Below are 17,404 nucleotides of genomic sequence, written 5' to 3'. Positions count from 1 at the left end.
ATTCGACATGGAGCGTCGTTTCACAATACTGTTCCTGTTCTTGAGCCATGTGCTCACTGCATTTGCCGCGCACGTCAAACGCGAACTTACTCTGACCTGGGAAGAAGGTGCTCCCAATGGCCAAAGTCGCGATATGATCAGGACAAATGGCCAGTTTCCGTCTCCTACTTTGATTTTCGATGAGGGCGACGATGTGGAAGTACGGTCTTTATCACTTCAGAATACTTCGGGACTATGAAGGCTTATAGTCCTCCAGATCGTCGTCCACAATCATATGCACCAGAATACCACCATCCATTGGCATGGAATTCTGTAAGCCTAGGCTGTCCTTGGTTACTCTACAAGGCATTATGAGGTCTGATGACGACTTGACAGGATGCAAGATACCCCGTGGTCCGATGGCGTTCCCGGCCTGAGTCAAACGCCTATTGAGCCCGGCGAGAGTTATGTCTATCGCTTCACTGCATATCCTCCCGGTCAATACTGGTCTGTACTAAGTGCTTTCCTAAACGCAAACTTGCGACTGATCAATCCAGGTACCATTCTCATTCGCGAGCCACCTTGTTGGATGGTCTCTACGGGGCGCTCTTTATTCGGTGATCCGCATGTGCTTATTGCTCTGCAATAATCAATACTAACGCATTCTAGACGGAAGCCAGGAACTCCAGGACCGTGGGCAATGATCAGCGAAGATCCAGTTGAGATCCAAGCCATGGAACGCGCTGCCAGTGATCCTCGGATTATTATGCTCTCAGACTGGGATTACTACAACTCATCCCAATACAAAGAGGCTGACGCAAACAGCCATCTCCAGATATTGTACGGGCAGGATTCTATTCCCCAACTTCACATACTGACTGTCCTAGCTGTGTCGATAGTATTTTGATCAACGGAAAGGGGAGCGTGTATTGCCCTGATCACCAGTGGCTCATTGACAAGCAAATCCCGTTTATGCTCAGAAGCTGGCCAAATGATACCATCACCGACAAAGGGTATGTCCATGTTTCGTCTCTTCCAGATTGAGAAGAGCAATATTGACAACTACAGTTGTTTCCCATTCGTTCCTTCCACCGAAGGCCCGTGGCTTAAGGACGGCAACGTCTCCGCCATTCCTCCAGGATTACAAGAGGGCTGCGTTCCCTACACCGGTCCCACGGAGATCATCGAGGTTGACGCCCGCGATCGATGGGTCAGTATCAACTGGGTTGGAGGCTCGACGTTTAAAACCTTGCAGCCCACGATCGACGAGCACGAGATGTGGATCTACGAGGTTGACGGCCATTACATCGAACCACGCCGTGCAGACACCTTCCTGATCTGGGCCGGGGAGCGATACTCGGCTCTGGTCCGGCTCGACAAGAAACCAATGGACTACTCCATCCGCGTGCCTGACGGTGGCTACTCGCAGATGATCGCAGCCTTTGGTATCTTACGGTACAAGAACGGCGACCCGGACGCTCGCCGGCCAGCCGATCGGTTCGGCGTCACGACAATCTCGCAGCCCTATTTCGACTACAACGCCTGGCCGACACGCGACGGGATCGTCTTTCTGGACAAACTCGATCTGCCACCCTGGCCGCCCAAGGCTCCCTTCACCGGCGATGGCGACGCAATGCACGTCCTGTATCTAGGTAAAGCCAACACGACCTGGGAATTCACTTTAAGTGGCAAGAAGAAGTACCCCTCGGACCGATCGGCGTACCATCCTCTGTTGTACAACGTCAACTCTCCCGAAGCTCGAGACGATGATCTGATCATTCGCACCCAGAATGGGACCTGGCAGGATATCGTCCTCCAGGTGGGTCACTCGCCCCTCTGGCCGGTTGACTTCCCGCACGTCGTGCACAAGCACGCCAACAAGTTCTGGCGACTGGGTTCTGGTCAGGGAATCTGGAACTACTCCTCCGTCGCCGAGGCCGTCGCCGATCATCCAGAGAACTTCAATCTGATCAACCCCCCCTACCGTGACACCTTCCTGACAGAGTTTACAGGAACGATGTGGGTGGTCCTGCGTTACCAGGTGACTTGTCCGGGAGCGTGGTTGCTGCACTGTCACTTTGAGATGCATCTCGACAACGGCATGGCCATGGCCATTCTGGATGGTGTGGACAAGTGGCCCGAAGTGCCGGATGAGTATGCCCTGGGTTCCCATGGATTCCTCGTGGAGGACAAGAATGAGCTGCAGAGCACTTTCTTCCAGCATGTCATTGACCGGCTAGTCAGCCAGGTGTCTGCGTGGCTGTTGGGGGCTGCAACCATAGCATTCTGTATAGCGGCTTGGGCTGTTGTCCGACTCATAAGATGGAGAAAGGAGAGGCAACCGATGACGATCAACTATAGTTCATTAGCATCTGGACCCATGGTTAGTCAAGATGATAAGGACGGTCTGTTGTCATTTATCAGCCATCCTTAGCCTAGGTTGCATATCCATAGTCATAGTGGTATACAGTTGTCACATTGTTTATATTAATGACAGTCCCATACACCAGATCATCCTTGTCTTTGGTTTTTGATCCCATAATAGATTATGAGAACCAACCTACTATTATAAATTCATGGTATCTCTGTTTGAATCCAAATGTGTTTTGCATATCCACCACCGTCGTCCAATTGATTCAAGGTCATTGATGAGAAAGCTTATTAATCTTCAGCAGACGATATATGTATTTCCTGCAGAGACCTCAATGAAGCACACCGCCAGTTTTTTGGCAGCACTGTCAATTGAATAGTCCCACCTTTAGTCTCTCTCTCTCCTTTCCAATACGTGAAATCAACATTTATGTTCATAGTGCCATAGAATTCCGCGTCCCTGGCCTGACTGGATTTCCAAATGTCATCATCTAAGGCAGCTACGTCCAACATCCTAGGAACTAGTGGGGACCAAATACCCCTCTCCTCCATTCCACCATTACCAAATACAGACATCCGCAAGTCTATTCTTCCTTGCCAAAACACATCTACTACAGAGCCTCAGCCTGAGGGTTCTCCATTCAATCCCATTAGCCAAGCTATAAGCAATCCACCTGGTGGCAGTTGGCGAAATAAAATCCGGCTGAGTGGTGCCCTGTTCTCACTCCTTGTTCGTCATGCATGACAGAAAATGTCAATTCTGGTACCGAATCTAGTATTCAGCTCTGTCTCTTCCTCGCTGCACTAGACTTTACCATTGCTACCACTACAATCCCAACAATTGTGTCTTCGTTCCACTCTGGACGAAGCTATGTCTGGATCGGCTCGGCGTACCAGCTCGCCAGCGCCGCGTCGACGCCCATCTGGGGGAAGCTGTCGGATATATGGGGACGTAAATCCATTTTACTCCTGGCCATTCTTATATTTGCAGCTGGATCGATTATCTGTGCGGCTGCGACAATGATGGGGATGATGCTAACAGGCCGATCTATTCAAGGTGCTGCGGCTGGTGGAATAGTGATTTTGGTGAATATCTGCATCAGTGACTTGTTTACTGAGAGGTTTGTTTCTGCTTGCCACAAGATTCATGACCCTTGTGAGATTAGCTGGGGCTGATTGTGACTTATTGAATGATAGAGAAAGAGGATTCTACCATGGGCTGACTGGCGTCGTATGGGGACTTGCTAGTGGCGTTGGCCGTCTGGCTGGGGGTGCCTTTTCCGAGCACGTTTCCTGGCGCTGGAACTGGTGGATCAACCTTCCTTGTTGTGGAGTCTCGTTTGTTGTTCTGTTCTTCTGTCTCGACCGCGTTCGTGAGAGACAAGCGGGAATCAGCAGCGGCTTGCGACAAATCGACTGGCTTGGGACTCTGGCCATCACGGGTTTGACTACCATGCCGCTTCTAGGTCTAAATATCGGTGGTGTCTATAGCACATGGAGATCCGCGAAGGTGATCTGTCTTCTCGTGTTCGGAGGCTTCACACTGGCGGCTTTCGTGGTCTATGAAGCGAAAATTATATCCGAGCAGAAAGCATTGATACCGATGCGCATTCTACGACGTTTCTCCAACAATGCGTCATTGTTTGTCTGCTTCATGCACGGATTTGTAAGGACAGACCTAGAACATACACGTCGCCCATAGAGACCGAACTCTCTACTCTTGACTCGACTTACTGACACTTGCCTATCTTGAATGGCCTAGGTCAATGTTTCATCCTGGTACTTTCTTCCACTATACTTTCAATCCAGCCGCTCCCTGACCCCTCTTCAATCCGGCCTTCTACTTATGCCAATGACTGTCATCCAGGCTGTGACAGGATTCATGGCCGGCTTCATCATCCGCCGCACCGGCCGGTATCTCCCATTGATCTATCTCGGTATGGCCCTTACCACATTAGCCTTCTCGCTGTTCACTCTTTTGTCCGACAAGTCGACAATCCCCGCTATTATTGGCCTAGAGCTGCTCGGAGGGCTCGGCGTTGGGCTCGTCTTCCAACCTACCCTGATCGCTCTCCAATCGTTCGTTCACCAAGACGACGTTGCCACAGCTACGGCCTTTTTTGGTTTTATCCGGAGCTTTTCTACATCTGTGTCTATTGTGATCGGCGGGGTCGTATTTCAGAACGAGATGCAGTCACGTCAAGACATGCTCCAAAGGCTTCTTCCTGGGAAGGTCGCCAAAGACTTTTCGGGTCAGAGTGCTGCCGCAAATGTGGCTCTGATCCAGTCGTTGAGCCATAAAGAGGCGCAGATAGTCAAGGCAGCGTATTCGCAGAGTCTGAGCCGCATGTGGATCTTGTGTGCTTGCTTTGCTGCGGCTGGACTGCTCATGAGTTTCGGCATTCAGAATCAAACGTTGCGAACTGAATTGGTAGACGAAACGTCCGGCTCCACCGCCAGTCAATCTCGAGCCAGCGATAACAAAACATAACTCGATCGCCACCGACTCCGCGGGAATCATAAATCAAGCTCTAGACCAACAACGTATCGAGGTCCCTATGAACGGTCCATGACGGGCACATTATTTCGCTTATAAACTATGGCTGTCTATGTTACCCTTGTCTGTGAAGTACTTGCGCATGTGTAGGCCAAATGAAATATAACAAGCAAGCTGCCATACTTGCGAGGAACAAAACATAGTTATCAACCTGAACAAAATGACAAGGAGCCTGCAAAGGCATTTAGAATACACTTTCGCTCAGCTGCTGATCCACTGAAATGGCATATAGAGGTGTTGAATGACTTGCACGCTTCCTTCATGCTTATACACTGCCACGTTGCTAAGCCTTAAATCTACTATGAAACATCTAGGTTGTGTTGCATTTAATATTCCTACCGGTCCAGGTCAAGACACTCATGGTTAGGCATATATATATATATATATATGTCTCTATATCCAAACAACCTTTTTCATCTTAGCTCCGGTGGTCCACGCTAGAACTGTAATTAAACTGGTTTTAGCTTATTTAATAAGTAATAATATTGATATAACTAATTATCACATTATTGAATAAACATACAAGATCACTAATGTGGCTATCATACTAGAAACGTAGGTAGTAATAATGGTGGTCACCTGACTAGCTACAGTGGAATACTATTTTTCGCAAACCTGTGGATCGATCCATAATCCACATGGTGGGATCAGATAGTGTCGGCCAACCAAAAGCAACCCAAACCAGTAACATCAGGAATACTATGCAACAGCCCCATTAAAAGCAATAAATTCAAACTGAAGACGGATAATCAAGTGGTAGAGTTATTTATAGATAGAGTGAGTGAATGAGTGTCGACACAGGGAAAGTTCCCTTATGCCGCTAGTTATAGCTTTGGAACATAGACAGAAATGGAATCATACTATTACGCCTATGAATGACATTTGTTCCAGCTGAAGCCTCGAGCATCTGTCTCACGTAGCAGAATTCACTTCTTATCGGTCTGAGTCATCGGAGAAAGAAATCAGACATAATGCCTACAGTGGAAGGATAACACCTAATGCGGAACAATATGCTCCTTAGCCAACGGTGTGAACCGCAAATACGGCTTCACAGTTTGCATATTTGGAAACTTGACCTGCGCCTCCTCGTCGGCGACACCCGCGGGAACGACTACATCATCACCGGGCTCCCAGTTGGCGGGAGTGTTGACGCAGTACTTGTCGGCGGCAAGCAGGGAATCCACGACACGGAGCAGCTCAGTGGTGCTCCGGCCTGTGGAGGCCGGATAGGCTTGGATGAGGCGGATGACCTTATTGGGATCGATGATGAAAACGGAGCGGATCGTGTAGGCGATGCCGCGGGCGTCGACGTTGGTGGTGTCTTGGTGGTCGAGCCTGTTCCAGGTCAAGACTTGGTTAGTGATGGGGCCCCGACAGGGGCGGCAGACGAGAGAGAAGAGAATCAAACTCACATATCATAAGTATGGGCGATCCTGCGATCCTCATCCCCAATGACAGGGAACGTCAACGAACAGCCGGCGAGCTCGGTGATGTCGTTGATCCAACCATCGTGCGACTCGATCGAATTGGCTGACAGGCCGATCAGCTTGACGCCGCGCTTGGCGAAATCGGACTGGTGTTTGGCCAGGTCTGCCAGTTCGGTGGTGCAAACGGGGGTGTAGTCTTCCGGGTGGGAGAAGAGGATGACCCAGTCGTTGCCTATCCACTCATAGAAGTCGATACGACCGATGGTGGTGTCGGCTTGGAAGTTGGGGGCTTTGGATCCCAGGCGGAGTCTGTAGATCGACGCATAGTCAGGTAGAATTGTCAAAGGGACTGGCAACGTATTGACTAGTCATTGCGGATCGGCATCTTATCAAAGCCCAATGATAACCAAACATAAACAAACAGGGCACACATGGAAAAAGAAAGGGAAAAATAGAAGAGGGAAAAAGGGGAGACATGAAAACATATAAGATCACAGAAACAAGCACGGATCATCAGAATAAAACATGGAAGGGTGGGTATCTTACGGCTTGTATGCCACTTCCTCAGGCATTGTGAGCGGGACTTGATACGTTTCAAAGCCCGCGGTCGAGTCTCTGCGATTAGAAAAGTACAAAAATATGCCCAAGATCAATGACTGGTTATTCAATAATAGCTAGGGACCGGGCTAAGTTGATATTTGAGAAGACCAAGTTTGGAGACATGACATAAGGTCACAAGTTAGTCAGATAGTTAGATAGTCAGAGAGAGGAGGGAGGGAGGGAGATTGTGAGGGAGTAGAGCTAGAGAGAGAGCAAGCGGGAGAGGGGAAGAGGAGAGAGGGTTCTGGACCTTGCCAGAGCTAACCAGGGGTATTATTATTGTTGGATTTGCTCAAAATGTTTGTGCCTGTTCTGTTGTCTAGACAAATACTGCAGCCAATAAAATGATGGGAATTCCACTTCCCCATGCTTGTCCCAGGAACGGGTTAGCGCTGTAAAGTTTTTTCAGATTTTGACGTCATAAATTGGTCTTGTCAGATTCACTTTGCGGGGGGGCCATTCAACCTGCAGACAATCAGATATAGTCCTTATTATAGTCATTGATATGTATTCTAGTTCACCTAGCTTAAAAACATACTCAATAAGAAGACAACAATGCCATTGAAAAGTAAAAAGGTTGTAAAACAAGAACCATGCCTGCAAAAACTTTTGATTCCCCATACATGGAAGGGAGCAGCCAAAACCGGTTTTCGTCAGATTGCTTTAACTTCCCGAGCTCCACTTGGGCTTAGCGCCTTTTCCATCATCCAGACTTTCGGGCCATCGGCCATCTGCCATCTGCCATCTGCCACAGTGACTGCTGCTGCTGCTGCCCATCTTCCATGTTTTTGCTGCCTCCTTTTTTCCTTTTTGTTCGTGGTCCTACGTCGCACCATCAAATATACCTGACCACCTGACCATCTTGCAGTTTGCTGGATTGCTGGGTAACTCCTCACCTTGTCCTATTTCTTTCCTCCATTACTTTAATTATCAGTGGTTCCGTTGGACGATATGCTTTTGATCTTCCAGTCAACGTAGCCAGGAACGCAAATGATGATGAGATCGGCAATTAATCTACCCACGTGATAATCCTTTTATCCGCTTAATCTTCCGTCAACCCCCAGGCCAACCCGGTACCCGCGCAATCGCAGTGATGCACCGAGAGGCTCAACAGCCTCCTATCGGTCTTCTGGAGAGGCTGCAACGGCTGCCTGGCTATAGCTGGGACGAGTCGAGGCAATTTCGTTCCAGCTATGGCGTATGGTGCGTTAGCTACTTGGATTGTTGTCGTCTGTAAGGCAAAATTAGATCACGTGCTAATCCTGCGACACATAGGCATACTTTCGGCACAAAACACCTCGTCGACACCACTAGGTCGTGTCATGTTCTGCCCGTCCGTCCTCGAAGCGTGTCATCTCTCGAACAACACAACAATGGCGCAAATGTTGTCGCGCCGCCGCGCGACGCGGATGACGGTCGTACCGCGGTTGCGGACAAAGGTCGGGAGAGTGCGATGGAAGTGGTGGCGCGTATTTCTGAGAGCCCGGATCAGGAAGAAAAAGCTCAGGAGGAGTACCGGAGGCTGGCCGCTGTGGCCGATCCCCACTACAACTGTCTCCTGCGGCCCCTGGAGGTGAAGCGATTACCCGGTCGCGATCAGGAGAGCGACCCACCGCTGGTGGTCTGCATCTACGAGAGCCCCGGGCCGAATGACTTGTTGAAATACGTGGACTACAGCACGACGTGGTATCGCGACGTTCTCGAGGTGGATGGAAGTGACGAGGACCATGATCACAGCAAGGACGAGGACGATGATGATGATGATGATGGTGTGATTTCAGTGCGGCGCAATCGGAACGAGCCGATGCCACTGTCCACCTTTCTAGATTTTGCCATCGGCGCCGCGGAGTGCATCAAAATCCTCCATAGCCAGCAGATTGTCCATGGGGAGATCCGGGCGGATGCCTTTCACTTCAGCGAAGAGACCGGGAAGGTTAAGCTGATCCATCTTGGAGCTGGTCTGAGGCGTTACCACTCCGATCTGTCGAATGCAACCTGGTCCACTCTTGCCAACCAGGACGGTGTTACGGCCAGGATACCATACATGAGCCCGGAGCAAACTGGTCGGACGCCCATTCAGCCCGACAGTCGAGCCGATATCTACTCCCTGGGCATCCTCCTGTGGAGCGCTCTTGTCCAGGAGACCCCGTTTTGCGGGAGGACCCCCATGGAAATCATCAGAGCGGTGTTGGGAGAGGAACTTCCTCTGGTATCGAGCTTGCGGCCGGATGTTCCGGACCTCGTCGCGCAAGTAATCGCCAAAGCAACCGCCAAGAACGTCTCGGAGCGGTACCATTCCGTGAGTGGTCTGCGACATGACCTCGTGGAGTTGCGGAGGCTACTGGCTGCCAAAGAGCCCGATGATGAGGACAACGATGAGGGAAGAGCAGCTACTGCCGCAGAAGTCGAGAACTGGAAAATTGGTAGCAAGGATGTGTCTCCGTTCTTCACCCTGCCACGCATCATGGTGGGCCGGACACAGGAGCGAAATGCCATTGTGGAGATTCTGGACCGTACAAATCAGATGTACCAGACCGGAAAAGGGCTACAGCTGTCGTCGCTGCCGGAGGGTCAATTCGCCACGTTCGATGCGTTGGCCTTCCCTAGCGACACCCCCGGCGACGAGGATGGCCACAACGCGATGGACGGCTTTTCCAACTTGCTGGCCTCCACAAGCGGCGTGCGCCGGTCGTATCCAGCCAATACGGCCCGTATGCGGTCGCCTGCCGACTCGCGCCATGGTTCGTTCGAGAGCATCGAATCCGCAGCAGGGGCGTCGGACGCCAAGACGGCAGATAAGCGACTGTCGACCCCATCGATTGACAGCGCCAGTGTGGAGGGAAGCTCCCGATCCAGCGACAGTGCCGGGAGGACAGCCGCGCATCGCATGATGGTGCCGAAGGGACGATGCGAGCTGATCACCATCGAGGGAGGCGCTGGCTTGGGCAAGACCCGGCTGATCACATCCGTGCAGATTGAAGCCAGACAACGAGGCTTCTTTGCCAGTTCTCGGTTCGATCCTGCCGCCAAAGAGCGGTTGCGACCGATTCTGCAACTATTTTCCAGCCTGTTCGAGCAGGCGTTCTCGGAGAATACTATTGAGCCTAGCTTCCTGCCGATGTTGAGGAATCATATAGGGTCTGCGTGGAACACTCTACACAAGGTTCTGGGCCTTCCGAAATTTCTTCTAGGATCGGGTCCCGATTTGCCAGACCAGGTGTCGAAGCGTGCTACAGCCGCAGTCCCATCCTCCTCCCGTCACACCGGGACTCCGAGCTCCCAAGAGTTCCTTCGGACAGGATCCTCTACCAAGTCCTTGCCGCTCGTCCGGACCTTGCTGGATATTTTGCGAGCCTTCTCGCGATACAAACCGCTGTGTCTCTGCTTGGATGACGTCCACTTTGCGGACAAAGAGTCGTTGGAGCTTGTTGCTCAGATCATCTCTGCCAGGATCCGAATGGTGGTTATTCTGGCTTACCGGCCTGAGAGTGCCTGCTCGGAAATGACCAACCATATCTTAGATCTTTGTACCAATGAAGGTAGCTTTCCCGAACCTTTTCCTCTTTCCTTTTTTTAATATTTTATTCCAACTAGACCTATACTCATTAAACCAGCAGGGTTCCGAAAGGGAAGAGATGTGGGCATTACGACTATCACCCTCTCCCCACTCAACGAAGACAGCGTGATGGAATATGTCGCGAATACCCTCTACCTCTCCGTCCCTCTGATTTGGCCCTTGGGGGCGCTCATTCAATCCCGGACTGGTGGGAACCCTTTCTATATCCGAGAAATGTTGAGCGTTTGCTACCGACAGAAATTCGTCTGGTATGACTACCAGGAAGGATCGTGGTCGTTTGATCTTCGCCGCATATCGGATCATTTCAAGGCAGACGACTACCACGAGGCCGTGCTCGATGATTTCTTGGTCATTCGTTTAAACAGCTTACCGCCTGTCACCAAGTCAATCCTGGCCTGGGCATCCTCTGTGGGAATGACCTTCTCCTTTCAACTGGTGCGGAGGCTTTACAGCGGCGATAACACGGCTCCTCAAGCAGGCTTGCCCGAGGTGGAGATGATCCAAGCTCTTCAGCCCGCCATGGAAGCCTACGTGATCGCACCCACAAAGCACCATGACGTCTTCTCTTTCACGTATAACCGTTATATGCACATTGCAGCCTCGTTCCACACAAAAGCCAAAGACTACGTGAACTTCATTAAAGCACAAGTGCTGTTCCAGTATTATTCCCACGATGACAAGTACCGCAACATGCTGGCATCGGCCATCATTGAATCCGCCCCGGTCATCAAACGCTGCGTGACGAGAAGACAGCCTTTCCGCAAGTTTTTAGTGGACCATGCGAAAGCCGCCAATGAGACCGGCTACCGCTCAACCGCCATTGACTCGTATGCGTGTTGCATCGTCCTGCTTCAGGATAACATGTGGGATGACAACTCCGAGGATGTGAGCTATGACGAGACGCTGCACATATTCACCGCCGCTGCGGAGTGCTACCTGTACCAAGGACAGCATGCCGAAGCTAATCGCTTGCTGCAGTCCATCCTCTCTAATGCGCGCAGCGCGGTGGACAAGGCCCCGGCGTGGATCTTGCAGTCGCGCATGCTTGCGCAGCAAGGCAACTCGACCGATGCTTTCCAGGCGCTGAAAGCGTGCCTCATGACTTTGGGTCTTGATATCGATGAGGACCCGACGTTCGCGAAATGCGACAATCAATTCCGACGCATGCGCGACGCCATAACAGCGATCGACTCGGAGGGCATCGCCGAAAAGACCCCTGTGGAGCATCCCCATTTGGCTGCTGCCGGTGCGGTTCTCGTAGAGGCCACCCGGGCGGCATTCTGGTCCGACACGCTGACCTTCTATCAAATGACGCTGGTCATGGTCGATACCTATCTCACTCGCGGTACGTTTCCTCAGGCCGGCATGGGACTCTTGCAATTGGCTGTGATTGCGATTTCTCGGGACAATGCCATTTCCTTCGCCAGCCATTGTGGGGACCTCGCCTTGGCGCTGATTGAGCAATGGAAAGATCCACATACCATGGGACGTGGTATCGCCTTATACTCGACCTTTGTTGGTCATATCAAACATCCCGTCCAGTCGTCGATTGGCCAATTGGAGGGCGCCTTAGATTTTGCCATCCGCGCCGGTGACCGGATTGCAACGATCTTGAATTATGGGTTTCTGGCCACCGCGAAATTCTTTGCCTCTGAAAACCTAGCGGAGCTGGAGAACTTTTGTGTTTCCAGTTGTGAAGACATTCCTCACTGGCAGTCAGATACCCCCGGCGGCACGATCCTTATGGCAATATGCCAGGTCTGCCGTGCTCTGCAAGGGAAGACTTTCACGCACGACCCTATGGGGGTGATGAGCTGCGAGGAGCACAGCTCGACCGCCTACAAGCATTGGCTGGTGACAACGATCAAGAACAGCGACCGTCCCCTCATGCTCTATGAAAGCATGGAAATGGCTCCATTATTCCTTTATGGGCACTACGGCCGCGCGGTTGCGCTGGGAAATTCCTGCCTCAAAAAGATCAATGCTGTATGGTCTGCACGGGACACGAGGTTCCTTATGTTCTTCCATTCCCTTTCTCTAGCTGGATCCGTATGGGTCCGGAAGCAGGAGCAGCTCGAGTCCACATATCGCGCAGGTCACCCGCAGCCGGCCTCGGACGTAGACAGGTGGTCGCTCGATCCCGCTCTGAAGGAAGACATGGTCGGCATGGCGAGGATGCTGAGGTATTTCAGGCGAAGGATCGAACAATGGCAGGCTGTTTCGGATGTGAACTATCTGGCCTGGTCTAAGATGCTCGGCGCCCAGATCGCAGAGATGGAAGGTGATCAAGCCGCGGCTCTACGTCTCTACCAAGAGGCTTTAGATCATGCTTCGACCCATGGTTTTATTTTTGAAGAGGCCTTGGTCCATCATCTGTTGGCTGGTCATCTGATCCGCGAGGGCTCTTCCCGACTAGGCACTCTCGCTCTCAAAGAGGCAGTTACTCTTTATCGGCAGATGGGAGCCACCGGGGTGGCTGACCATATCCTGCAGTCGCATGATCTGCAACAAAGGGTAAAGGACGCACGAGAGGCGGCCACTCAAACTGACGCGGAAGAGATGGCCGTACCGACTAGACCACGAGTAACCACTACCAACACCGACGACACCTCCAGCGTTGAAGAGGCCGTGGCAGACCGTGCCCTCCACATATTGGATCTCACCTCCATCTTGGAAGCGTCACAGGTGATTTCCAGCGTTCTGCGGGTGGATGAGCTGCTGCGTACCATGTGCAAGATCATCATGCAAAGCTGTCATGGTGTCGCTACCCTAGCAGCCATTGTCACCAACGAGGAGGAGAAGGTCGGGTGGGCGGTAGCGGCCAGTGGGAATGCGGCCGGACATATCAAAGTACATAATCCTCCAACACCGATTCGCCACTCCAATCTTGTGGCCGAGAGCATTGTCAATTACTGCGTACGCTTCCGCGAAGCGGCGTATTTGCCGGATGTCCTGCAGGATCCGCGGTTTAGCCACGTTAGTGAAACCTGGGTTGCGCAGAACCCGGTCAGCAAAGCCGTCATGGCCTTGCCCATTTCGCCCGGTGGCGACGAGAGTGGACCCAATGTGGTCCTGTATCTGGAAGGTCCACCGAACGCCTTCTCGTATCGCACGCGGGTCGTTTTGCAGTTGCTCGTGGTGCAGCTCGGGATCAGTTATTCCAATGCGCTGACACTCCAGGAAGTCGAACGCGTGTCCACGATCAATCAATCCATGGTTGAGGCGCAGAAGCAGGCCCTGGCGGAAGCGATGGCAGCCGAGCAAAAGGCAAATGTGGCCAAGGCGGAGGCCCTGCATCATGCCAAACTGGCCGAAGAGGCAGCTAAGGCCAAGAGCAGCTTCCTCGCCAATATCTCCCATGAGCTACGGACTCCTCTGAACGGGGTCATTGGCAACTCGGAACTGTTGCTCAGCAGTCCACTGCCTGAGGCGCAGTTGGAAATGGCCGAGTCGATCCGCATGTCAGCGAACCTGCTCCTCGCTGTGATCAATGACATCCTCGACTTCTCCAAAGTCGAGGCCAACAAGATGCAGTTGCACATTGTCCCATTTGACGTCGAGAGAATGGTAATGGACGTCGTTCGCTCGATCCCGACCGACTCCAGGAACGGGCCAAGGTCGAGCGATGTCCACCTTGTGCATGACATTCAACTCCAGGAAACCCGTCATGTGTGCGGTGATCCGGTGCGCCTACGGCAGATCCTAGGAAACCTGGTAGGCAACAGTCTGAAATTTACGGAAAAGGGGTCCATCACGATCGGAGCCCGCACGGAACACGAATCCGAGGACTCTGTCCGTCTTTCCTTCTGGGTGGCCGACACTGGCATCGGCATCCCCGCTGCACTCATCCCCCGGCTGTTCAGACCCTTCACCCAAGCCGATGCCAGTACCGCGCGCCGTTTTGGAGGTACGGGACTAGGGCTCAGTATTTGCAAACTTCTGGTGGAATTAATGGGCGGCACAGTCGACCTCAAAAGCACCGAGCATGTCGGAACAACCGTTTCCTTTTCAGTCGCATTACCCAAGGCGATCCCGGGTGATTCAGGACGTACGACACCGACATGGTCTAGCGACGGCGGCCAGGGCGCGATCGATCGACAGCCACACTTGGAACTGTTGGATCTATCTAACATCCGCCTTGAGGATCTCCGCGTCTGCATCGCGGAAGACAATCTCATCAACCAGAAGATCACCGTCCAGTTCCTCAAAAAACTAGGTTTTGCCCAAATAGACACTTATAACAACGGCCTCGAAGCCGTAGAGGGCATCCAGAGGCAAGCCAGCCGGGACCAACCATATCACATGATCCTGATGGATGTTCAGATGCCTGTCATGGACGGGTATGACGCCACGCGGCGTCTGCGTCAGCATCCTATGGACGCTGTCAGGCGGATACTCATTATCGCGCTTACAGCGTCGGCGATCCAGGGAGATCAGGAGCGATGTTTGGCGTCGGGGATGAATGATTACTTGGCGAAGCCGGTCCTGCTGGGGGCTTTAAAGAAGAAATTCAATAAATATTTGAGGATTGTGTGAAGTCGATGTGGTTTTATATTCGATGTGGTGCTTTTCGATAATACCCGCGTGGTTTGTTCCTCTGCAAGATATCTCTTATACCCGCATTATATATCATAACCAAGACCTAGGATTATAACAAAGTAGCATCCATCCTCTGGATGTACACTTCGCGCTTTATCACCAGATGTAATAAGAGGTTCATGTCTTCGAGCATCGGAATCCTAATTACCCAGAAATGAATCTAGAATGTGAAGCAAACCCAGAATGAAGGCGTCTATCATGAAGTCACCCTGACAGAGGCGCCGAAAGACTCGGCTTGAGCAGTGCAGGTCGGATCGTCATAGAGCCTTCCTGAATGGATTGTCCCCCGCCGGCTGGGATAGGATCAGCGAAGATCGCTAGCATCCCTCGAACTATAGGCGATGATCGTCTCCGAGGAGGGCTGAGACACGTCATTAAAAACTTTCCTACTCTGATCGGAGCGCTAGTTAAGCTCCAATCCAAGCGGTTTTCATTGAAGCTGGACAGTCGTGGTGCACAAAAATTGCTAGTCCGTCTCACAGTGTCCTGTGAATCGTAATCCTGAGCTGATGTGATCGACATGATCGATATGATCGGCAAGACCATGTCTGGTGGCTGGCTCAGCCAACTCATGTCGGAACACTCCAACACATAAGAACAGAAATACTGGCTTTTCCCTGTCCTGCCATTTATTGCATCCTTACCTGTCGTATACTGTAGCTATGGCAGATACATCACGACGCCAGATTGTCCTGTGTTTTGATGGCACAGGAAACACATTCCGTGCTGATGGCACGGAGACGAATATCCTCAAGATTTGTCGAATGTTGGAACGAACGGATGAGCAATGTCAGTTTTTCCCTTGTTATGTTTTTTGTTCCATTAGAAGGCCATCATTTGTCTGATCCGAATTACAACCCAAATTAGTGTGCTACTATCAACGTACGACTGCGCTCTCCCCCATAACAATCCAAACTAACACACGCAGCGGGCATTGGCACCGAGATAACGCCCGGCTCACTCGCAGCAATGACGCTAAAGAAAAGCAGCCGCCTGGGCAAGAGCAAAACACTGAGCCAGGCGTTGGGAAAGTCATTCGACCAGCACGTCCTCGGCGGCTACCGGTTCCTCATGCGTCACTACCGAACAGGGGCCGAGATCTACATTTTCGGCTTCTCTCGCGGCGCCTATACAGCTCTTTTCCTGGCCAACATGCTGGATTGCGCTGGTCTGCTGGGTCCGGACAACGAAGAGATGATCCCCTTTATCTGGGATGCCTTTTCGAAGTGGAAGCTGACCCGATATCTAAAGACTGGGCAGCGCGGCCAAGCGTTTGACTTCCTCCTTCACTGTCGGGAAACACTATGCCGCCCGATTGTCAGGGCTCGCTTCGTGGGCTTGTTTGATACCGTCAACAGCATTGCAGACTTTGAGATCCATAATGATATGAGCTCCTCGGCTCTGATGACGCGCCATGCGGTGAGTATCGATGAACGCAGATCCAAATTTGAACCTGTTGTGTTGCGCCCTAGAAATGCAGACAAGCCTCGAGCGGTCCGTCACAACCGGCGTACGGAGGATTCCTCTTCCCCAGAGTCTCCGGGAGAAGCCTCCAGTTCAGCGGATGATCGTGCTGCAGCTCATGTCACCCATGTGACCGAGGACGAGGATGATGATGATGCAATTTGTGATGTGCAAGAGGTGTGGTTCCCTGGCGGCCATGCAGACATCGGTGGGGGATATCAGCGCGCGCCAACAGAGAAGAAATACCAGCTCAGCCATGCGCCGCTGGTCTGGATGGTCCAAGAGGCATCTCGGTGCGGACTGCGGTTCGATCCGGACAGGCTCAGAAGCGAGGGGTGCCTCCCCGATCCGGAGTCGCCCGATGTGTTCTACAAGGATCTTGATGAATCCATCACGACAGGCCAGCTGCATGATCGTCTTGAGTTTGGGCCCGGGATGTCCGTCCCCTCCGTGCTGGCGTGGCGAATCATGGAGTATCTGCCAATTCGCCGGGCGGAGAGACAGCTAAATGGGACGTGGATGCCCATCCACTGGCCGCTGCATCGCGGGAGGTGTCGGGAGATGCAGCCTAGTGATGTGGTCCATGTCTCTGCTTTGCGTCGGATGGAGGCAAATCCCGCCTATCGTCCGGTCAGACTCATAGCTGGAGGTTGGAAGAATGTTCCAAAAACACCTGCAGCGTATGGGCGCGGCGAATTTGTGATCCATGAGCATGAAGGGGATCCGGTGCGACAGACATATATCAGAAAACAGCCCACAGTGCCAGGCAAGACGGAATAATGGCATGCTCTCAATACCACATTTTTGGCTTAATTAAGCATTTGCTGCAGA

The 17,404-nt window shown here is 52.1% G+C and overlaps 5 protein-coding genes across 5 annotated transcripts; 4 read left to right on the top strand and 1 right to left on the bottom strand.

Moving 5' to 3' along the window:
• Nucleotides 1-7: 7 nt before the first annotated feature.
• Nucleotides 8-2,413, top strand: Aud_005386 (uncharacterized protein; the record flags this gene model as incomplete). The annotated part of the gene is made up of 7 exons (XM_043290315.1): nt 8-199; nt 257-312; nt 376-486; nt 537-596; nt 649-819; nt 867-992; nt 1,048-2,413. The coding sequence occupies 7 exons, from the start codon at nt 8-10 to the stop codon at nt 2,411-2,413; spliced, it is 2,082 nt and encodes a 693-aa protein (XP_043146250.1).
• A 677-nt stretch (nt 2,414-3,090) lies between these two features.
• Nucleotides 3,091-4,840, top strand: Aud_005385 (uncharacterized protein; the record flags this gene model as incomplete). Its single annotated transcript, XM_043290314.1, has 3 exons — nt 3,091-3,470; nt 3,547-4,015; nt 4,112-4,840. The coding sequence occupies 3 exons, from the start codon at nt 3,091-3,093 to the stop codon at nt 4,838-4,840; spliced, it is 1,578 nt and encodes a 525-aa protein (XP_043146249.1).
• A 1,061-nt stretch (nt 4,841-5,901) lies between these two features.
• Nucleotides 5,902-6,905, bottom strand: Aud_005384 (putative AhpC/TSA family thioredoxin peroxidase; the record flags this gene model as incomplete). The annotated part of the gene is made up of 3 exons (XM_043290313.1): nt 5,902-6,241; nt 6,319-6,642; nt 6,880-6,905. 3 exons carry the CDS (start codon nt 6,903-6,905, stop codon nt 5,902-5,904), a joined length of 690 nt encoding a protein of 229 aa, XP_043146248.1.
• Nucleotides 6,906-8,026: 1,121 nt separating this feature from the next.
• On the top strand, nt 8,027-15,046 carry Aud_005383 (uncharacterized protein; the record flags this gene model as incomplete). The annotated part of the gene is made up of 3 exons (XM_043290312.1): nt 8,027-8,136; nt 8,209-10,472; nt 10,551-15,046. The coding sequence occupies 3 exons, from the start codon at nt 8,027-8,029 to the stop codon at nt 15,044-15,046; spliced, it is 6,870 nt and encodes a 2,289-aa protein (XP_043146247.1).
• Nucleotides 15,047-15,771: 725 nt separating this feature from the next.
• Nucleotides 15,772-17,353, top strand: Aud_005382 (T6SS phospholipase effector Tle1-like catalytic domain-containing protein; the record flags this gene model as incomplete). Its single annotated transcript, XM_043290311.1, has 2 exons — nt 15,772-15,898; nt 16,038-17,353. 2 exons carry the CDS (start codon nt 15,772-15,774, stop codon nt 17,351-17,353), a joined length of 1,443 nt encoding a protein of 480 aa, XP_043146246.1.
• Nucleotides 17,354-17,404: the final 51 nt, after the last annotated feature.

The sequence above is a fragment of the Aspergillus udagawae genome, assembly GCF_001078395.1.
Source record: "Aspergillus udagawae IFM 46973 DNA, scaffold_4, whole genome shotgun sequence".
In the NCBI taxonomy this organism is placed as follows: Eukaryota; Fungi; Ascomycota; class Eurotiomycetes; order Eurotiales; family Aspergillaceae; genus Aspergillus; species Aspergillus udagawae.
The sequence above is the reverse complement of the archived record's forward strand: the minus strand, read 5'-3'. Positions and strand labels throughout refer to the sequence as shown.